Source organism: Bufo bufo, chromosome 1, assembly GCF_905171765.1.
Source record: "Bufo bufo chromosome 1, aBufBuf1.1, whole genome shotgun sequence".
NCBI lineage: Eukaryota > Metazoa > Chordata > Amphibia > Anura > Bufonidae > Bufo > Bufo bufo.
The window spans coordinates 723,456,621-723,480,157 of NC_053389.1; the positions used below are offsets into that span (position 1 = coordinate 723,456,621).

The following is a 23,537-nucleotide window of genomic DNA, read 5'->3' on the forward strand; positions in this document are numbered from 1 at the left end:
TTCTGATCGGAGCCCCAGCAGTGTAATCATGGGGCTCCGATCCGTTACTATGGCAGCCAGGACGCTACTGAAGCCCTGGCTGCCATGGTAACATCCCTGATGCTGTGTGCACAGAGCACAGAGCAGCAAGGAGAGTGTGAAGTCCTATTCACCCTGATAGAGCTCTATCAGGGTGAATAGGACAAGGGATGAAAAAAATCCCAGGTTCTAGCCCCTAAGGGGGGAAATAGTTATTAAATAAAAAGTGTAAAAAAAACCCCCACCAAAATATGAAGTATAAAATCACCCCCTTTTCCCAATTTCACATATAAAATGTATAAATAATAAACATATTACATATCGCCACGTCAGAAAAGTCCAAACTATTAAAATATAAAAAAAAAAATCTATGCAGTGAACGCCGGAACAGAAAAAATAAATAAAAACTGCGCGATTCGCCATTTTTTAAAATGCGGAATGCACGTGGCTTTTTTGGTTAATTTTTTTCGCATGGTATTGAATGGTATCGAGTATAGCAATACTTTTTCATGGTATCGAAACCAAATCAAAAATTTGGTATCGCAACAACCCTAGGCTCAGGAACAGTTCCAGAAATCATTATTTGTGAACACCGTTCTCTGTGCAATCCACACATACAAGATAAAGCTATATCATGCAAAGACAAAGCCATATGTCGGCACAATTCAGAAATGCTGCCGTTTTCTCTGGGCTAAAGCTCATTTAAAATGAAATGAGGCAAAATGGAAAACTGTTCTGTGGTCAGATGAAATTTTTAATTCTTTTTGCAAACCACGGACGCCATGGACTGAGGACTTAAGAGGAGAGGGACCATCCAGCTTATTAGTGCACAGTTCAAAAGCCTGCACCACTGATGGTATGGGGTTGCATTAGTGTCTATGGCGTGGCCAGCTTATACATCTGGAAAGGCAGTATAACAGTATATAGATGTTTTAGAACCACACATGCTCCATCCAGACGTCTCTTTCAGGGAAGGCTTTAGATATTTCAGCAAAACAATGCTAAACCACCTACTGCATCCATCACAAAAGTATGGCTTTGCAGAAGAGTCTGGGGGCTGAACTGGCCTGCCTGCATCCAGATCTTTCATCATGAAACGACAAATCTGGCAGAGAAGACCCAGTGTCATGGGAAAGGAGAAAACACCAGATACACACAAAAGAAATAGACAACAGTCTAGGTTTCAAAAGCTAAGGAAGAGAGATGGTGACCTCCTAGTAATCCCTAGGCCTTTCCCTAACTCCTACCAGTATGAGCAGATCCTGATGGTGGAAATGCTCATACGCCAGATACCTAGGCCCTGCTGAAACTGATGATCCCTAGGATAGGTAGCAGGAGACGAGACAGCTGGTTCTTTCCCAGATGAAGGAACCCACGTCTCCCTGAGGCCTAGAACAAAACACACCAGCGAACAACAAACAGAAAAGGCAACAAGCACTTAGCTTTGGGATGTCTGGAGAAGCAGGAGATCCAAAACAAACAAGCTCAAGCAACTCCAACAGGAAATATCAATCGCATGGTCAGCAGTGTGAGGCGGACCTAAATAGAGCCTCATCACTGATAACGAGCAGGACCTGAGAAGAGTTAAGATCCTGCCAAACAACAACATGCTAAGAAGAAAACAGAGAGACCTGTAAGATAGCCTCACGTGCAGCAAGTCTATCCGATCTTCTCACCTCTGTCGATGGAGGGACCGTGACACCCAGGACTGTTGAGCAGCCAGAATCCTACATCAGAGAAGAATGGGGCAATATTCCTCTACCAAGACTCTCCTCACGGCCCAGATGTTGACGTATTGTTAAAAGAAGTAAAGCTACACAATGGTAGACATGGCCCTGTCCCAACTTTTTTGAGCTGCCATCAAGTTCTAAATGAAATGGTAAAATGTCTCACTTTCTATATCTGATGTGTGTTCTATCATCTACTGTGAATAAAACATGGGTCTATGAGACTTGCAAATCGTTACATTCTGTTTTTATTTACATCTTACAGTGTCCCAACTTTCTTGGAACTGGGGTTGTAGTTAACACAGGATCCACCATTCATAATAGGTGATATCACAGCTTATCTACTCCCTCCTGACGTGTGTACAGCGCTGTGCTTCGAAAGTTGTTGGGAACCGGCTTCGCTCACCTAAGCTCCAGCGGCTCCCTGTAACAGCTGATCCACGGAGATGCCAGAACCCGGTTCCCGGCCGATGTTATAATGATGACTAGGGATGAGTGAATCGACTTAGGATGAAACATCTGAAGTCGATTTGCATAAAGTTTCATTTCAATACTGTACGGAGCGAGCGCTCCGTACAGTGTTAGGGTCCATTCACACGTCTGTAGTGTATTGCGGATCCACAATACACCCGGCCGGCACCCCAATAGAAGTGCTTATTGTCTGAAATTGCGGACAAGAATAGGACATGTTCTATTTTTTTCCGGAGCCGCGGACCGGAAGATCGGGGCACGCTCCGGCAATGCGGATGTGGATAGCACACTGTGTGGTGTCCACATCCATTCCTGCCCCATAGAGAATGAATGGGTACTCACATTTGCGTACCCATTGCAGACCAATGTGAGCGGAATAGGTCCGGATGCGTTGCAGATGCGTTCAGTGAAAAATGCGCTATTTCCCAAGCAAGTTCATTCAGTTTTGTATGCGATCGCGTTCAGTTTTTATCGCGTGGGTGCAATGCGATTTAATGCATTTTGCACACGCGTGATAAAAAACTGAAGGTATACAAACAACATCTCTTAGCAACCATCCGTGAAAAACGCATCACATCCACATTTGCTTGCGGATGCGATGCAATTTTTACACAGCCCCATTCACTTCTATGGGGCCAGCGTTGCGTGAAAATCACAGAATATAGAACATGCTGCGATTTTCACGCAACGCACAAGTGATGCATGAAAAACAACACTCATGTGCACAGCCCCATTGAAATGAATGGGTCCGGATTCAGTGCGGCCGCAATGTGTTCACATCACGCATTGCATCCACGCGGAATACTCGCTCGCCTGCAAGGGGCCTAAATCTGCATCTTAAGTCGCATGTGTTACTTGCAGATTTGATTCGGATTTTCCGCAGATCTCACCTTTCTATTGAAAAGGGTGAAATCCGCACCAAGAATCTGACAAACAATTGACACGCTGCAGATTTCAAAATCCACACAGCAGGTCATGTTCCGCGCGCAAGAAAAAAAGCTAAGTGTATAAGATTAGTCTATTCTCATACACTTTGTTGATACTGTATTAAGCCTCATTCACACGTCAGTGTTTGGTCAGTTATTTCCATCAGTGATTGTGAGCCAAAATCAGGTGTGGAGCCTCCAGAGACATAAGGTATAAGGGAAAGATCTGCACCTGTTCTGTGTTTAGAACTGCACCTGGTTTTGGCTCAAAATCACTGATGAAAATCACTGACCGAACACCGACGTGTGAATAGGGCCTCATGCACACGACCGTTGTTTTGGTCCGCATCTGAGCTGCAGTTTTTGCGGCTCGGATGCGGACCCATTTACTTCAATGGGGCCGCAAAAGATGCGGACAGCACTGCGTGTGCTGTCCGCATCCGTTGCTCCGTTCCGTGGCCCCGCAAAAAAAATATAACATGTCCTATTCTTGTCCGTTTTGCGGACAAGAATAGGCATTTCTACAATGGGCCGCCCGTACCGTTCCACAAATTGCGGAAGGCACACGGACGGCTTCCGTTTTTTGCGGATCCGCGATTTGCGGACCGCAAAAAACGGAACGGTCGTGTGCATGAGGCCTAAGGCATTTTTATGCTGTGTTTTTTTCCGCATGAGAATCCGAGCCCAAGAAACGCAGGTAATCAGCAACATGTGGAGGCAGCCTTAGGGCTCATTCAGACGGCCGTATGAATCAGTCCGCATCCGTTTCGCAATTTTGCAGAAGGGGTGCGGAACCATTCATTTCAACGGGGCCGCAAAAGATGTGGACAGCACATAGTGTGCTGTCCGCATCCGTGGTTCTATTCCGCGGCTCAGCGGAAAAGATAGAACATGTCCTATTCTTGTAAGAATAGGCATTTTCTATTATGGTTGCGGCCATGTGCGGTCCGCAAATTGCGGAACGCAAACGGCCGGTGTCGGTGTTTTGCAGATCCGCAAAGCACTACGGCCATCTGAATGGGCCCTTACAAAGCAATTAAAATGCTGCTTTAATTGATAACACACGAATACTCAGCTCTGAGATTTAAGACTTCCATGAATTCCATGCAGGTTATAGAAGCTAAAGCCAGGAACACAGATATAGGAAAGACTAGGGAAATGTATCAAAACTGGTGTAAAGGAAAGCTTTAGGCTACTTTCACACTAGCCTTTTCTTGCGGATCAGTCAGGGATCTGCAAAAACGCTTCCGTTACAATAATACAACCACATGCATCAGTCATGAACGGATCCGGTGGTATTATGTCGTCTATAGCCATGACGGATCCATCTTGAACACCACTGAAAGTAAATGGGGGACGGATTTGTTTTCTATTGTGTCAGAGAAAAGGGATCCGTCCTGATACACAATGTAAGTCAATGGGGACGGATCCATTTTCTCTGACACAATAGAAAACGGATCCGTCCCCTATTTTGGACAGAAAAACGCTGCTTGTAGCGTTTTTCTGTCCGCGATGGGGACGTCACCAAACGAAATGGAATGTGTTCCGTTTCATTCAGTTCAGCTTTGTCCCCATTGACAATGAATGGGGACAAAACTGAAGCGATTTCTTCCGCTATTGAGATCCTTTGACTGATCTCAATAGCGAAATTGAAAACGCCAATGTGAAAGTAGCCTTAGTTGCCCATAGCAACCAATCAGATTTTTTGTCTGCATCTGATCCGCACCTTTTGCGGTTCGGATGTGGGCCCATTCACTTGAATGGGGCTGCGGAAGATGCAGACAGCACTCCTGTATGCTGTCTGAATCCATAAGTCCGTTCCGCGGCCACGCAAAAAATAGAACATGTCCTATTTTTGTCTGTTTTACGGAGGGAAGGATGTTCTGTTCTGCAAATTGCGTAACGCACACAGCCGGCATCTGTGTTTTGTGGATCCACAATTTTCAGACTGCAAAAACACCATTGGTCATGTGGATGAGCCCTTAATCTGATTGGTTGATATGGACAACTAAGCCAGTTTTCCTTTGCACCAGATTTGATAAATCTTCCCACAAGTCTTCTCCTCTTTTTGAATTCACTCCTGGTCTTCCCTTCTAAATACCTGAACGCAGACCCCCAGTCCAGGCTGCCCATAGACATTCAGGTTTTGATGCAGTTTTTGAAGCTGGAACCAGGAGTGGAATCAGAAATGAGAAGTAGAATCTCTCCCTTATACTTTCCCTCACTTTACAATCCACACCTGATTTTGACTTCAAATCTGCATGATTAAAAACCTGTGAAATCCAGGAGAAGACCTGAACTTGTCCAGGAGACCTGGTGAATGTTCAAGCAGATCTTTGGTGTCTGTGTGTCTTGCATCTGTACAGACAGCGCAGGAGAGAAAGCTGCCGTCAAATTTTAAAAATAGGCTTTGAACTTTGGTCTGAGGAACAGGCTGAGTCATCCTGACCCTGGTTTTGATTAGTGACATGGCGGTGGGTGTAGAAGCTCCTCCAGGCAGGATTGGTTAGTTAGGAGGAGGCCGTATGTCAGGCCCCAGCCTCCCTCCTCCTGACACATCTGGAGTTATCTGAACATCCACACTCTCCTGTCTCTCTGCTCACCATGGCTTTCCTCCCGGTAGACCCAGACTCTGATTTTCCCATCCAGAATTTACCGTACGGGATTTTCTCTACAGAAGATGAGGTTGGTATTGGTGCTGTGCAATGATGATTATTAATGACTGATTATTTTTGCAGTGATAACTTTCAGAATCTCCTCGGTATCATACAAGAATAATGAACCTCAATAATGTTTGGGTTTTTCAAGTGTTCCTTAGGGATTTGTATTCTATGTAATGGTCTATTCGGCCTTCATTAACCCAAGAGACAAAAGGTACTGAATAGTCGCCATGTAGGAATGCCGTTACCAGTGACATTCTACGCAGAGGTTTATAACTGCTTAGATACGGATAGTACACAATGTGCTGTCCACATCCGTAGTTCTGTTCCGCGGCACCGCAAAAAATATACAGCATGTCCTATTCCTGGCCGCAAGAATAGGCATTTTCTATATAGCGCCAGCCCTGTGCGTCCCTGGTTTCTGTGTTTTGCGGATCCGCAATTTGCTGACCGAGAAACGGCACGGTTGTGTGAGTGTACTCGTATGCTGTGGAAACTTTCCACAATGGAATCCACATCTATATGACATGACATGCAGTGGAGATTTAAAGGGTAGGTTCAAAGAGAGTTTTTTGGAGGCGGTTTAGAGGCAGATTTTCTTGCAGGTTTTTCAGCCAAAGCCACAATTGGATCCAGCGGGAAGGAGATGTTTTTTGCATATTTCTGATTCCTTTCAAATTCACTTCTGGCTTTAGCTAAAAGGAAAATCCGTCTCAAATCCTTCTTCAAAAATCTCTGTGTGAACCTGCCCTAAGGCCTCATGCACACGACCGTTGTTGTGTTCCGTTTTCCGTGATTTTCTGCAGACCCATTGACTTTCAATGGGTCCGTTGAAAACTCGGATAATGCACCGTTTGGCGTCCACGTCCGTGTTTCCAGTCCGTCAAAAAAATATGACCTGTCCTATTTTTTTTCACTGACAACGGTTCGCGGACCCATTCAAGTCAATGGGTCTGTGAAAAAACACAATATGCAGACGTGTCACACACAAGTCACATTGACTTAAAAGTCACATAAGATTTGTGATCCACAACCAAAAACACATGTTCCTAGTCTTTTCTCCTGTCGTGTCTCATTCGTTATGTCATGTGTCGGAACGCAGCCCATTCACCATGGTTACTTGTAGAGAGGCCTTGCGGTCTTTTAGTGTGCCAAAGTCACCATTAAGCCCTAGCCTAAGGCCATTGTCACATGGTCAGGCTTTGTAAACCAAAATCAGGACTGAAACCTACAGAGGAGAAGTATAAGGTCACTTTCACAGGTCAGTATTGGGGCTCATGTACACAAACATATTTTTTTTCTGTGCCCATTCAGTTTTTTTTTTTGCGGCCTGTATGCGGAACCATTCACTTCAATGGGGCCAGAAAAAAACCAAAATGACTCTGTGTGCATTCCGTTTCCCTATGTTCACATGGCCGTTCCGCAAAAAAGATAGAACATGTCCTATTCTTGTCCATTTTGCGGACAATGATAGGCATTGAATAGATCCACAAAAAAAAAAATGGATGCAATACGGATCTCACACAGACATCATCTGTATTCTTTGCAGATCCGTGTTTCACGGATTGCAAAATACACAGGTGATCGTGTGCGTGAGCCCTTATTGATCAGTATTTGTAAGCCAAAACCAGCGGCGGGTCCGTGTGAAAATGGCCTAGGATATTAACCCGTATTCTGTCCGTATGGAATAAATGTTAGGCCTCATGCACACGAACGTTGTTTTGGTCCGCATCTGAGCCGCAGTTTTTGCGGCTCGGATGCGGATCCATTTACTTCAATGGGGCCGCAAAAGATGCGGACAGCACTCCGTTCCATGGTCCTCAAAACTGTTTTGCGAACAAGAATAGGCACTTATATAATTGGCTGTCTGTGCCGTTCCGCAAATTGCGGAACGCACACGGACGCCATCCGTGTTTTGCGGGCCGCAAAACACACAACGGTCGTGTGCATGAGGCCTTACACTGAGGACTCCTTCAATTAGGGAAATTGTGAAACTTAGGAAAGGGAACCTTGACAAGGTTTCGTTTTTTGTTTTAGTTTTTATGTGGAGGCACTCGTAATTTTATAATCAAACTGCATTTCCCTAATTTCTAATCTCTTATCTTGAGCCCACCTTATCCACATGTGCACCAGGTCAGTTGTAACAGGACACATTTGTTGACTAGATGTTTAAAATTTATACAAGAAATCTGCAAAAAATATGCCTCATTCACACGTCAGTGTTTGGTCAGTGTTTTCTATCAGTGATTGTGAGCCCAAACCAGGTACAGATCTTTGTACACACAGAACAGGTGCAGGTCTTTCCCTTAGACCTCATGTCTGTGGAGGCTCCAATCCTGATTTTGGCTCAGTTACTGATGGAAATCACTGACCAAAACACTGAGGTGTGAATGAGGCTTTATTTGGAGTGAGAATGGGTTTAAATTTCACTGTAGTCCTTATTCCTATTTGAGACCACTAGAGGGCACTCCAGTACCAATAATGTCAGCAAAAGGGAAAAAAAAAAAATACATTTATTGTATACCATCATGACGTGCAGGGGCACAAGAACCATAGGCAAAGGAGCCTGCCACCCTCTTAAAGGGGTTTCCAGGAATCATATATTGATGACCAATTCTCAGGATAAGTTATCAGTACTTATCATTGGGGGTCTCACTCCCAGTATCCCCATCAATCAGCCTCTTCCTAGGCCAGTAACCTCACATTCATTGGTCACACGGCCTAGGTACAGCTCAGTCCTATTCATTTCATACGCTGATGCTCTCCTTTGCCCTGCGCTGAATCGCGCAGGGCTTCGGCATTTTTTGGAGTTAGCGTTAGGCTTGTCCGGCAGCACGCTGCGTTTTTTGTGCGGACACCTGTCGGCATGTTTACCGTGGTGCGGCCGCATCTACGGCCCGTCCCCATTATAGTGAATGGGGCTGGGCTGGACCGGACACGTGTGCAAGCGTTAGTACGGAACCGGCAGGCTGTTCCCCTGACGGACAAGCCTAACGCTAATGTGAAAGAAGCCTAAAATTTACTGTCCACTTCCATGTCAGTGTTACCCAGTCTTTTACCGTTTAGTGTGTACGGGTGACTTATGTTTTCCCTTCTCATGTGGATAACATTACATTTATATACTTGTGATTTTTATTTTTTTTGTGTTCTTTATAATAATATTCAAAGACCTATTAAAACACACTCATCCCTCTTCTTTTTTGGCAGCCAAAACATAGGATAGGTGTGGCTATTGGGGAGCAAATTCTGGATCTGAGTGTCATCAGCCACCTATTTAATGGCCCTTACTTGTCGGGAAAACAAGCCGTATTTCATGAGGTATTGTATGTATAAGTTATGTTATCCTTCTGTCAGCTTGAATGTTAGACCGGCTTCACATGTCTGTGTGCAGGCCGTGTTATCCATCTGTATTACTTGGATATGTCATGGCGAAATCATGGGTTAACTGACCTATGGTTGGGCCATGACATATCTGATACAAATATGTGAATCCGTCTTAAAGGAAACCTGTCACCATGAAAATGTGTCACACCCCAAAGTGGTGTTACTATTCTTTCACCCCGCTACTGTCTTTTATTGCTAACGCCTATGTCATCTGTGTATTTATTTCCAGGTCCTTCACAAGTGCGCATTGATATTACTGTTATGCAACTGTAATATCAATATGTTCATGTAATATTCCTGGTTCACCAGCAGGTGGCAGCATATATGGTAGAGAGATAGATACTTAAGATAGAATGGAACTCACCATTCCATTCTCCCCCCTTTGGGCAGAAGTGGGCCAGTCCTGCTTCCTACTAGAAGGAAGGGTGACAGTTCTAGTTGATTCCAGTTTAGACTCCATATTGGAGCTGAGAAGACATGAAAGATATAGCAGCCAGAGGAAAGTGTTCTTCAGTTGCCAGAAGATACAGCAGCCAGAGGAAAGTGTTCTTCGGCCGGAGCAGGAGCCACAAAAGGGAAGTAGCTTGTAGAGCACCAGGACTCCATGCTAATTTACTTTACTGAGTGTCAGAAGGGGGATAACCGTTAAAGGCACCCCAATCCAGGAATACCAGAACCGACCGAAAGTCCAGTAACCAGACCCAAGCAGAGTTTAGCACAGCAGAGAGAAAGAATACAGAGTCATTATTCATGCCTGTCAGCCCAGCAGAGAAAGAGAGAAAGCAGAGTTACCAAGTGTGCCTGTCAGTTTATGCCAAAGCCTGCTGGAACCAAGAGAAAGCCTAAATATTGTCTGGAATCAAGTTTACCCAAGTAAAGCTGCTGTTAAAGTTTACCAAGGTCTGGACTCAAGTTATTATTCATCCCCTAACTCAACTATTCCTCTTTATTTGCCTCGGAGCCTAAGCCTGGGGTCCCGCTGTATCCAGGTAGGAACACCATGACACATATAGGCCGCACCACACTACTCGGCATTCCACAAAACCTGGGACGCAATAGGGCCCTGGGGGGCGGCGCTTTGCAAATGCAATGTAAGCTACAGTACAGGAATCATATTACAGAGCAGGAAAAGCTGAGCAGGTTGCTATATAGTTATGTGGAAAAATATTCAGTATAACTTATTTATTCATTGAAATTCTTTTTCATTCTGGGCTTTGAAGTCCAGAAGGTGGACCTATCAGTGATTGACAGCTGTCTCTATGCACAGTCATAGAGGGAAGGCTGTCAATCACTGATAGCTCCGCCTCCTGGACTTCAAAGCCCAGAATGAGCAGGAATTTGAATGAAAAAATTACAAGTTTTACTGAATCTTTTCCCACAAAACTATGTAGCCATCTGCTCAGCTCCTTCTGCTCTATAACTTGCAGCTCAGACATCATGTTCAACGTGACAGGTTCCCTTTAATCTCAGTCTAGATGTGAGCTCAAGGGCGTAGCTAAAGGCTCATGGGCCCTGTTTCAAGAGTTCAGCTTGGGCCCCCCTTCCCTCAGTGCTTTGTGGCCAGAGGCAGGGAAGTACATAGCCTTCGTGCTGACTGAGGCAAAAATTGAAACGGCACCCCTCCCCCATGCCAAATTCTTGACATAACCCCCTTCCCTACAGCCAGAGGTGTAACTTGACCTACATGCACTTTCTATAATACTGATGTCTTCTAATGCAGCCCAAGAGTCTTTGGGCCCCCTCAGGCTCCTGGGCCCACTAGCCACTGCTACCTCTGCACCCCCTATAGCTATGCCTCTGTGTGAGCTATATTGTCTCTTAATGAAGCAAACTAATAGTCTTGCAGATATTACACCAGACATAATACCTTGTAAGGCTAACTGAAACAAAAGAAATTAATGAATGTTAAAGGGGTTTGCCGGTTTCCTATATTGATGACCTCTCCACCGGAAAAGTCATCAATATCAGTTGGGTGGTTGGCGGACTCCCGACACCCCCACCAATCAGCTATTTGAAGAGAATGCAGCGCTTGTGTGAGCTCTGTGTTCTCTTCACTTATTACCTGCTCACAGTCAACAAATGCCCCTGTGGCATGGACCGTTTTATACAGCCTTAGGGCTCATGGACATGACCATGTTTTTTGTCCACATCCGATTTGCATGTTTTGCGGGTCTGATGCGGACCCATTCACTTCAAAGGGGCTGCAAAAGAACACAATGCTGTATGTTCGTTCTGCATCCTCGTGAAAAAATAGAACATGTCGTATTCTTGTACTTTTTGTGCACAAGAATAGGACAGAATGTTCGTATGCATGTTTTGCGGAGCCGCAATTAGCGGCTCGCAAAAACACCAACGGTCGTGTACATGGGCTTTTATTTGACAGTTCTTTTTTTTTATCATGGTATTCCCCCTCTAAGGCCCCTTTCACACGAGCGAGTTTTCCTCGCGGGTGCAATGCGTGATGTGAACGCATAGCACCCACACTGGATCCTGACCCATTCATTTCAATGGGTCTGTGTACATGAGCGTTGTTTTTCACGCATCAGTTCTGCGTTGCGTGAAAATCGCAGCATGTGCGGGTGCGATGCGTTTTTCACTGATGGTTGCTAAGAGATGTTGTTTGTAAACATTCAGTTTTTTATCACGCGCGTGAAAAACGCATTAAAACGCATTGCACCTGCGCGGAAAAAACTGAACAACTGAACGCAATCGCAGACAAAACTGACTGAACTTGCTTGCAAAATTGTGCGAGTTTCACTGAACGCATCTGGACCTAATCCGTCACGCTCGTGTGAAAGGGGTCTAAGGCCCCTTTCACACGGGCGAGTATTCCGCGCGGATGCGATGTGTGAGTTGAACGCATTGCACCCGCACTGAATACCGACCCATTCATTTCTCTAGGGCTTTTCAGATGAGCGAGGATTTTCACGCATCACTTATGCGTTGCGTGAAAATCGCAGCATGCTCTATATTCTGCGTTTTTCACGCAACGCAGGCCCCATAGAAGTGAAAGGGATTGCGTGAAAATTGCAAGCATCCGCAAGCAAGTGCGGATGCGGTGCGATTTTCACGCACGGTTGCTAGGAGACGATCAGGATGGAGACCCTATCATTATTATTTTCCCTTATAACATGGTTATAAGGAAAAATAATAGCATTCTGAATACAGAATGCATAGTAAAACAGCACTGGAGGGGTTAAAAAAATAAAATAAAAAAATTTAACTCACTTTAGTCCACTTGATCGCGATGCCGGCATCTCCTTCTGTCTCCTTTGTTGAATAGGACCTGTGGTGAACATTCATTCCAGGACCTTTGATGACGTCACTAGGGTCATCACATGGTACGTCACATGATCTTTTACCATGGTGATGGATCATGTGATGACCGGAGTGACGTCATCAAAGGTCCTGGAATGAATGCTCACCACAGGTCCTATTCAACAAAGGAGACAGAAGGAGATGCCAGCTTCGCGATCAAGTGGACTAAGGTGAGTTAAATTATAATTTTTATTTTTTTTAACCCCTCCAGCTCTATTTTACTTTGCATTCTGAATTCAGAATGCTACTATTTTCCCTTATAACCATGTTATAAGGGAAAATAATACAATCTACAGAACATTGATCCCAAGCCCGAACTTCTGTGAAGAAGTTCGGGTTTGGGTACCAAACATGCGCAATTTTTCTGACGCGCGTGCAAAACGCATTACAATGTTTTGCACTCGCGCGGAAAAATCGCGGGTGTTCCCGCAACGCACCCGCAAATTTTCCCGCAACGCCCGTGTGAAACCAGCCTTAGGCCTCTTTCACACGAGCGTGACAGATTAGGTCCGGATGCGTTCAGTGAAACTTGCACCATTTTGCAAGCAAGTTCAGTCAGTTTTGTCTGCGATTGCATTCAGTTGTTCAGTTTTTTCCATGCGGGTGCAATGCGTTTTTCACACGCGTGCTAAAAAACGGAAGGTTTACAAACAACATCTCTTGGCAACCATCAGTGAAAAACGCACTGCATCCACACTTGCTTCCGGATGCTATGCGTTTTTCACTGAAGCCCCATTCACTTCTATGGGCTGCGTGAAAAATGCAGAATATAAAACATGCTGCGTTTTTCATGCAATGCAGAACTGATGCGTGAAAAAAAACGCTCATGTACACAGACCCATTGAAATGAATGCGTCAGGATCCAGTGTGGGTGCTATGCGTTCACGTCACGCATTGCACCCGTGTGGAAAACTTGCTCGTGTGAAAGGGGCCTAACAGCACTGTTCTAGAGGTTTTTGAGCAGAATATAGTAATATGGTTCTGTATTGTACAATTTAAAGGAGTTTTCCTATAATATATATGGGGATACCTACCAATTACTACTTATGGGGTCCCCATTCCTTCTCACCAGCACCTCTGAGGTGAGGAGGACTTGAAATGCAGCAGCTGATAGTGTCAACTGGCACTCCAGACACATCGGGAGCGGACGAGCGGTCCTCTTTAAGAACATACCTGTATTGAGGATGACTTCTAATGGTATGTGAGTATTGTTTGTGCTGTTCTGAATCCATTCTGTCTCATCATAGCCAACCCTCAACGGTTTTATGGCCCTTGGGCGCAATGCGTGGAGAGAGGCTCGGCAAACCCTTCAACAGCTGCTATCAGCAATGGAGCCCACCCTCAGAGACAGCAGGGAGCTGCGTGCCCGGTGAGTGCCCCCCTGTGGATTCTGTGTGGTTGTACATCCCTTTTTGGACTCTCCTATCAATCACAGTGGAGAGCTGTTTACCCAATGCTTGGGGTCATTCACCTCAATTATATTTGTGCTCGGATCGACTATCAGAACAGCCGTGGCCTAAGCGTAGCAGTAGAGTAGTGGCGGAACTGCTGTAAAGGGTAGCCTAAAGGGGGCCGCCCCATGGGAAGGATGAAAAAAGGGGGTAGGGTGGGAGGGGCACGCGCTGTCGAGCCGGAACTAGTGGAGGAAGCCGCCGGGGGGGGAAGAGCAAGGAGGTGCCTTAAATAGTAAGAGCGGGAGCCTCCCCTCCCACAAATACGGCAACTACGTTGCCTACACTTGTGCTCGGATCGACTATCAGAACAGCCGTGGCCTAAGCGTAGCAGTAGAGTAGTGGCGGAACTGCTGTAAAGGGTAGCCTAAAGGGGCCAAAAATACACGACACAGTAATGTGAACAAAATACTGTATTGACACATATTACAGTAACAAATTACGGAAAGCTAAAGACATCTCGCGTTTAGGGTTGGGGATGTAGCGAGTGTAGCACAATGACTTCCAACGCCCTAATCTCTTTATAATGTGCCCCGGTACATTGTTTTTAGAGGCGGCTGATGCTGCGCCTATCCGGAATGAATGGCCGGTGATGCTCGATGGATCCACGCCTACTCCTGGCAATAAGGCGCGGATGAACCTAAGGAAGGTCTGTATAGAGAGTGGGCCGGAGTCGTAAGCCAACAATGGGGAATGAGGTGCGTCGGGTTTGATCAGCGCCAACCATACATTAAACACTGCGACCGGGCACCATGCATTGCCTGTGGGAAAATACTCAACCTTGGTGGCCTCACCTGGTCTGGTCGTCTTGGTGTGATAAAGTGTGAGCACATAGTGGGAGCCTGAGTGTAGTAAATGTTGTTTCTGTATGAAGGAACGGCGGGAAACGGGGCACGTAAATTCCCCGGGTCGTAGGAAGCCGTAGAAGCATAGATACAGGGCGGTCTTAACTAAGGCGCTAGTCCTAACTCCGAAGGGGTTGGTATCTAGGATGGCCGCTAAGGATTTAAACATGTCCCCAGAGAAGGGTCTCCTGGAAATCGTGCTAACGGCTGCTGAATTCTGGATGCCCTTGAGGATCGTTTTAACAGGGTGAGCGGAGAATAGCGAGGGTCTATCTGGGTAGGAGATGTGCCAGTAATGTTGTATACCGGCTAAGTATGACTTGATCGTGCCGTGTGCTAGTTTGAGGTCTGAGTGGCAAAAAGCTATAAACGCGAGTAAATACGTGATATCGTCCATGGCCAACTGTGGACACTTGATCTGGAATCTAGAAAGATGGGACCACGCCGTCTTGTATGTCCTAGCCGTGTTCTCGGACAAGGACCTCTGCATGAGGAGCCTGGCTGTGGCCAGGTGCGTGTTCAAGGCATGACTAACAGGTTGTGCGATGGTGTAGGGGTTGGTGCGGGGTCCGCCTCTGGTGAAATCTGAAAGAAAAATTGCAGTTTACCTCTAGATAGAGCATCTGCTGCCACGTTTACCTTGCCAGGAATATGTGCACATTCAAAATGAAACTGGTACTGTAGAGCCAACCAGATAAACTGTCTCATGAAGGCCATGATTTCACGGGAGTCTGACCTACCCTTATTGATCAGTGCAGCCAGACCTTCATTATCGGTCAGAATCAGCACTGTGCTCTTGCGCCAGTGAGCTCCCCACGCCTGTGCTGCAGCGACAATGGGGTAAATCTCGAACAACGAGGATGACTGAGAAAACCCAGGTATGGAAGCAACCTCGGGTGGCCAAGCACTGGCCATCCAGTGGTTGCCGTAGATGGCGGCGAAGCCCAGAGCTGATGAAGCATCGGCGTGGAGGACGGGGGAGTGGCTGGACACTGAGGGAATAAACAATGAAATACCATTCCAGTTGGAAAGGAACCGGTCCCACATCACTAGATCGGCCAGAGCTTGTTGATCTAGCCTCACCTGGCTATCTTGGTCGGTGGCTGATGGAAGAAGGCTAAGGAGTCTGGAGATGAAAGTTCTGCCCTGCGGGATGATCCTCATGGCATAATTGAGCATGCCGAGCAGACTTTGGAGCTCCGCTCTGGAACAAATGCCTGCGCAAGCTAACTTATGGATTTTATCTCTGATCCTATGTAGTTTGTCCGGAGGCAAACTAGCTTGCAACGTAACGGTGTCTAATTGGATACCTAAAAAGGTCAAACTGGTGTGGGGGCCCTCAAGCTTATGATTCGCTACTGGGACTCTGAGTTTGCTGAACACTTCGATCAGAACTCCTAGATCACCTGGAGGCCGTGCCGGAGGTTCGATCAGCAGAAAGTCGTCTAGATAGTGGATGACGTGATGGGCACTGAAGGTGTGCTCCAGGATCCAGTGTAGACTACTGGCAAACTGATCGAACAGCCAAGGGCTTGATTTGGAGCCGAAAGTGAGGCAGTTAGCGAAGTAATACAGCCCGTCCCACCTGATGCCATGCCACTGCCATAGTTGGGGATGAATGGGCAGCAATTTAAAAGCGTCGGTGATATCTGCTTTTGACAGCCACGTGTGCTGCCCCAAAGACAGTATGACCTGAATTGCCTCGTCTATGGACGCATATTTCATGCCGAACTCCTCGGAGGGAATAAGAGCATTGAGGCTAGGCACGTCGGAAGAATGTGGAGCTGACAGGTCGTAAATCAGGCGTCTTTTATTGGAGAATTTGCCAACAACCATGCCTATCGGACTAATTCTCCAGCAATCGAAAGGGGGCTGGCGCATAGGACCTATCAGGTAGCCCTTTGCCACCTCTGCTTGAATGAGGCCACTGACTGCCTCGGGGTTCCTGACGGCAGACAGCAAATTCCTACATTCGTACATGGTCTGTGGTAGGGATATCTGGCCTGTGTGGAAACCTACGGTGAAACCGTTTAGGAGGAACCTCACCCACTGTTGGTCAGGATGATCGGCCAGGAACGTGGCTAGCGTGTCAACGTGCACCCTGCCTAGTCATGCCGGGTGAAGGCTTTTCTGAGGGCACGCTGTCTTGGGGTGGGCCCTAAAACAGTTGGTGCATAAATGCAGCAACCGGCATTGGCTGTAGAAGCACCCTGTGTGATTGAAGTTGTTGCAAACTTGCGATTTGCCTAGGTACTTGATAGGCCTGCCTAATTTATCGACCCCTGTGGCGGATTTGGGCATGCCGCTATCGGGTGCCTGCCTAGTCTGGGAGCTGCCTGACGGAGGGTTGCTGGAGGCGCACCACTCTGCGGTGTGGGAGTGTGCGCTGCAGGTGGAACAAGCGGGGGCTCTCAAGCCAGCGAAATGGCGGCAAAAAAGCTCGGTGTCGGTCACCGCCCAGTCGACGGTGTGCTGGAACTGAGTGAGCAGGGCTGCAGCCCTTGCCGAAAAAGACCTATGGTACTCGTAGAAGGCCGTGCCCCCGTATTTGTGGCCTAGGTCTACTACTTTATAGAGGTATAGGTCAAATTCTTCACGGCGACTGGGCGACACGGAACAGATGACGTCCCGGAATAGGCTAAACGCCAGCACAAACTCCGTAATACTGAGTTTGCGGTTTAGCCTGATGTCCCGTGACTTGAGGATGACAGACACCTCCCCGCAGGCGATGGTCTTATTGTCGGGTACCTCGTGTGTAGCGATAAGCAGGCAGGCTAAATTAACATCCTTACCGTCAAGAATATCCTGCCTAACGTTGGCCGGAATGAAATGCGATGGTGCGACATTAGGGAAGTTGGGGGGGGGGGGTCGCCGCAGACGTGGAGGGGACTGATGGAGCCGTGAGTGTAGGGGCGCCAGCGCTGGAGGTGGAAGCCCTGTTCTGAATTTCCTCTAGTCTGGTTTGGAAGCCGGACATGGAGGACGCCATGTTATTAATTGCCGCATGTAACTGGGTGATGGAAGTCTGTATGGTATTGGGCGTAAGTAACTCTTGACTGAAGCCTGGTTCGGACTGTAGCAAACGAAAAAGTTCGGCCTTCCTAGCGGATGCAGGGAAGGGAATTCCTCTGCGTAACAGTTCCGTAGTTATCCTGGAGATGGTCCAAGACCTAAGGGAGGGGGTCATGCCTCTTTCAGACTGTACGTCCCCGCTGGCTTGGGATGACGCAGATGCAGTCGGAACTTGGTTGTGTGGCAGCTCCATCTAGAATACATGAAAAGCATGACGCGAAGGCTAGCTACACGTGACGATTGCCTGTACCATGCACCCTGGTGGACTAATTAGGGAAGAAAGACTAACCGTGCAAGCTGTGCCTGAGAGGAAATAACCCGCCACACTCGTGTACCCTGACACCCCCTGCCACCTTGTGAACCCCGGGACGGGGCATGTACAGCCATGACTGCTGATGTCCGTGGGGGCCCACAACTGCGTGCAAGTGGGTTATAGTGGATGCGTGTGAGACAGGAGACCTGTATGCTCGTACTGTGAACCTTACCAAGCTGCGACTAAACTGGCGCCTGTAGTCGTGACAGGACTTGCGTGGTCTCTGAAGACGTGACAGAGTAGCGTATGCCTGAAGTCGTGTCAGGACTTAGACTGAGTCTGAGGACGTGACAGACTTGACGCGTGTGCCTGAAGACGTGACAGGACTTGACCGAGTCTGAAGACGTGACAGACCTGACGATTTGCCTGAGGACGTGACAGGTCTTACGTTGAGTCTGAAGACGTGACAGAACTGGCAAATGCTGAAACGTGATGGATTTGGCGTGAGAGTCTGAGCACGTGTCAGAAGTGGGCCGGCTGCGATATGCCGTGACTATCGACTGAGTCTGCGGACGTGACCGACCTGCCGAGGCTGAACGTGCCGGGACTGCGTGTGGGTCTGAGGACGTGACAGACCTGCCGCGGCTGAACGTGCCGGGACTGCGTGTGGGTGTGAGGACGTGACAGACCTGCCGCGGCTGAACGTGCCGGGACTGCGTGTGAAACTGAGGACGTGGGGAGAAACCCCCCCTCTTTTTTTTTTTTTTTTTTTTTTTTTCCTTTTTTTTTTTTTTTTTCATGGCTGTACATGGATCCCTGGTGGGGAGTGTTACCCCTGGTGAGAAGAGAGCGAGGAAGAGAGGCGAGAGACAGGGGGGAGAGCAACCAAATAAATTCCCTTTACCGGATCCTGATGGACGAAGTATGTGACTACCTGACTGAACGAAAGAGAGCACCAGGTCAGCTTAGGGAAAAATAAAAACAAATAAATGAAGCATGACCTAACTATGTTACTGAATCTACCTGCACCAGGGTTTGTAGGAGTATGATACTCAGACCGTACGAGCCTTTGAAGCCTGAGATGACACCTGTTTATGGAAAAAGCATCAATGATATAGACAGTACTGACAACTGAATGCCCGTAATCGGATGTCCAGATAAGTATGTGCGCCCGTACGCTGCGCGCGCGCGGGGTGCGCGGTACCAGAAGCTGAAAAACGACGTATGCCCAGCGTGAGTATGCTTTGAACTGCATACTGTCCGGACTGTGGTATCAAGAACGGTACGGCTGGCGTTACAGAAGCTGCGGTGCGCCGAACGGATGAAACGGAATGTGGCGATATGGTGCCGTGTGCGCCATGTGTACATGATGTCTGACCCCCGACTGTGCACACGTGGTGGAGGGACCGGGCACCCTGTGACTGCGTGGGTGTTATAACCCGTGGGGTATGATATCCGGCAGCACGCTGGGGCTGTCACGGGAGCGACGTCTGAGGCCGTAGTCTGGGAAGTGCGTGGTGGGCCATTAGAAGACGGCGATAGCGAAGCCGACAGCACCCTCCTGCGGTCCGGGACGTGTACTAGATAAGTGGTACCGCCGCTAGGAGGAAGCTGTCGGCTGTATGCGCCCGTTAGCATGGCTGCCCGGCGAGGGGAGGTGCGGCTGCCGAGGCGACCGCCGCCTGAACGTGGGCCGGGAGACCAGGGGCATGCGCCCGTTACCTGTGCCGGGATGCCTGCCGGACGGGAGCGGCTGAAGGTGCGGTGATGAGCGCTGCTGCCGGTGGGGAGATGAGCGATCCTGTACGCAGGACGACGGCCGTCGGACGCGATCCACCACATGACCCGGAAGTGACGCACGCGCTGTCGAGCCGGAACTAGTGGAGGAAGCCGCCGGGGGGGGAAGAGCAAGGAGGTGCCTTAAATAGTAAGAGCGGGAGCCTCCCCTCCCACAAATACGGCAACTACGTTGCCTACACATGTGACAGCCACACTGCTGTTGATATGATGGGCTTTTACAAGCAGCCATGCTTTCTATCCGCCACTGTAAATTGCTGTACAGATGTAGTGGAGCCAGGGGTGCACCTAGCCTTTCTGCTGCCTGAGGCGAAAACTGAAACGGCACCCCCCATGCCAATTTCTTAACCTAACCCCTTTGCCACAATGAAAGAGCTCATTGTCCATGGCCCTTCTGCTGTCCCCCTCTTGCCGCTACCTGGTGCTGCCTGAGGCAATCGCCTCACCTGGCCTCATTGGTGGTGCACCCCTGAGTAGAGCAGATTTATTTATTTTTTTCCTGTTATTTTTGGGGCCACATTGTTTCCACATAACTCCAAGGCTTGTAAAGCTGGTCCCATGCATGAAACACCTGTCGACTGAACCCACCAGCCTAGTGTACATGTTATCTGAAGAGAGAGACCACCACCGCCAGACACCCCTGTAGGTATCTTATCTCTCTGAAAACAAAAAGATTGGGTGGTGTTGAAATCCAACGGGGGTGGGGAGAGAAGTTTGGGAGACTCCCATACACATTAGATGGTCAAACAATCCTGCCGAAATCAGTGATACTGGTGTATGGCCAGCTTTACCTAAATTCACATTGGGGGTTGTCCAACCCCCTCCCCCCCCAAAACAAAAATCAATTAAGGCATGCGCTTAAAATAAAAAAAAAAACAAGAGACAAAAAAAAAAAACATACACCTGTTCACGGCTACTCCATTCCAATGATGAGGGTCCTGTCCCTGCTGAAACCAGACCAGGAGTGTGATGTCTTATCTGTGGTCACATGCGCCGCTGCAGCCATTCACTGCCTCAGCAGTGATTTGTACCTGAGCAGCACTCTATTGAGCCTCTGAGGTCATGTGCCTCTTTGGGAAGCGTCACCACTGAGGCCAGTTAAAGGCTGCAGCGGTGTACGTGACCATAGACAGGGCATTAAAGGGACACTGACAGGCCCAATAAGCATATTTAGCTACATATATGACAGCACAAGTCTTCTAAAGTGTATTAAAATCATATAAGTATACCCCCTGTCCACCTTATAAATAAAGTACAAAGTAAACTGATGTTTTATAACCTGGTAGAATCGTCTTCTTTCTGCCCAAGGGGCGGCGTTTCATCTCCACTTGCACCCAGCCAGCCGCCCCCAACCGCCGTTTTGAAGCGCCGCCCAGCTCATCAATATTAATTTCGCTGGGTGGCTTCTGCTGTCCCCGACTTTACAAGATCCGGCGCATGCCCAGTAGAAAGCTATGGGCATCGGACATTTCATCTTCAGCGCATGCGCCCGGCACCCTCACTGGCCGGGATCACATCGCGCCTGCATCCACTCTGCTTCTTAGAGGCCACTTCAGCCTCTGCGTTCTGCGCCTGCGCCGGGCACTCTTCAGAGCAGTCGGGGACAGCAGAAGCCGCCCAGCGAAGTGAATATTGATGAGCTGGGCGGCGCTTCAAAACGGCGGTTGGGGGCGGCTGGCTGGGCGCAAGTGAATCTGAAACGCCGCCCCTTGGGCATAAAGAAGACGATTCTACCAGGTTATAAAACATCAGTTTACTTTATTTATAAGGTGGACAGGGGGTATACTTAGATGATTCTAATACACTTTAGAAGACCTGTGCTGTCATATATGTAGCTAAATATGCTTATTGGGCCTGTCAGTGTCCCTTTAAGCTTCCGGTCCACAGGAGATTGAAAGCAGCAGGGACGTGACCCCCTCAGTGCTGGAACAGAGCGCCATGAGCAGATGAGTGGGTTTCTTCATTTATGTTAAACATTTTCCAGGCCTTAATTGATTTTATTTTGTGGATTGTACAAACTAGTTCTAACCCTAATAAATGAATCTGTACACTTTTCATACCCCTAATAAATAAAAGACTAAAATGAGACAATGGTAGCGTTCAAATACCAGTTAGCCCACATGCTGGGGAAAATTTGCGCACATAACTTGACATGCAGTGCACATTGTAGATCTGTAGAATATCAAGATATGTTCTATGCAATGCAGAAGGTGAAGTCTGAAGCAAGTCCGCAGCATTTCCACGGTGAATTTGATCTGCTGCAAATTTTGCAGCTGGGGAATTCTGGCAAAAACACTGTGGATTTCCCCACTCGTAATGAAATTACTGCAGATGTTCAGTTTGATTTTATGGACAGAAAATCGGGAGGCGTGGTCCTGACCGCGAAGCTGTCGGGGGAGGCGTGGTCCTGACCGCGAAGCTGTCGGGGGAGGCGTGGTCCTGACCGCGAAGCTGTCGGGGGAGGCGTGGTCCTGACCGCGAAGCTGTCGGGGGAGGCGTGGTCCTGACTGTGAAGTGAACCATACACATGAAATACTTGCAGCCAATCACAAGCTGTAGGGTCACATGGTACATAACATCATCCCAGGAGGCAGGGTGATGCACCAGAAATGCATTAGAGAGCACCAGGGGTGGTGAATATAATGTCTGGGGCTTTGTTTTATCACTAGGCTATTTGCAAGCAAATCTGCACAAAAATTTGCACAATTTGGTGTGGTTTTGCCACTGTGGAAATTTACAGCAGCATTTCTTTACTGTACATCAACTTTCCAATGTGTTTAGGTATTTATTATTCAAATAAGATTCATAAAACGTTTTTCTTTATTTCAGAGCATTTGTCCCACAGTCAACGGCGAAGCTTCATATGCCAGCAGATATTGGTATGTACTGCCAACACGGACGCTGAAGTATATTCACAGAAGCACCATGCAAATTTTATTTGAAAACTGCATGTTAAAAAAATGTACATTTTTATTTTTTTAGTTTTGAAATACATGAAGAGGGCATTGGCTATTTGTTCAGTCCCCACTAGCTTAACCATCACCTTACCCCCAACCCTTCACCCTAACCCATAGAAATAAACACACCACACCACTGCTTGGATTTAATCGGCCACAGCAGCCGTTTATTGAATAAATACAAAATATATAACATAAGTTAACCAATGACGAGGGAGGTCCTAGAAGCCCCAATAACTTCATAAACGCTGGAACACCTGCGTCTCCATCTTGCCCCCAGCCGTTGAACCCAGCTCGGAGGCAGCAACTGATGGACGCGTAATTAGTTCCTACCAGCTCCTCAATGAGAGTCCAGCCCCTCCCGCGGGGCCCTCCCATCCTCAGGTACCACCATATTCCTCCACTTCAAGGACCTCCCCCGCCTCCACGACTGCCGCGACACATAAAAACACCAACACTCCCCTACTTCCACTTCCAATAGGGTCGGGTGGGTGGGCGTTACAGTCCCCTGGCCGCACTGCCTTCACTTCCGCCTTCTTCCTCTGTCTCCGCTCTGGCCGCGCCCCCCGCCGCCCTAGCAACTCGCGCCTCTTCTCCGATCCCGCCCCCACTCACATTTTACCCTTTCCTCACCTGTCCTTCACCGCCAAGCCCCTTC

The 23,537-nt window shown here is 47.9% G+C and overlaps 1 protein-coding gene across 1 annotated transcript in view; it reads left to right on the top strand.

The window, feature by feature from the left end:
- The first annotated feature begins 5,673 nt into the window (after positions 1–5,673).
- FAH (fumarylacetoacetate hydrolase) overlaps positions 5,674–23,537 on the top strand; it is a 55,121-nt gene continuing 37,257 nt past the window's right edge. Inside the window, exons 1-4 of the mRNA XM_040414378.1 lie at positions 5,674–5,827; positions 9,010–9,120; positions 13,752–13,873; positions 22,752–22,801. Coding sequence (XP_040270312.1) covers positions 5,747–5,827; positions 9,010–9,120; positions 13,752–13,873; positions 22,752–22,801 — 364 coding nt within the window. The 5' untranslated portion in view covers positions 5,674–5,746. The remainder of the gene's footprint in view (positions 5,828–9,009; positions 9,121–13,751; positions 13,874–22,751; positions 22,802–23,537) is intronic.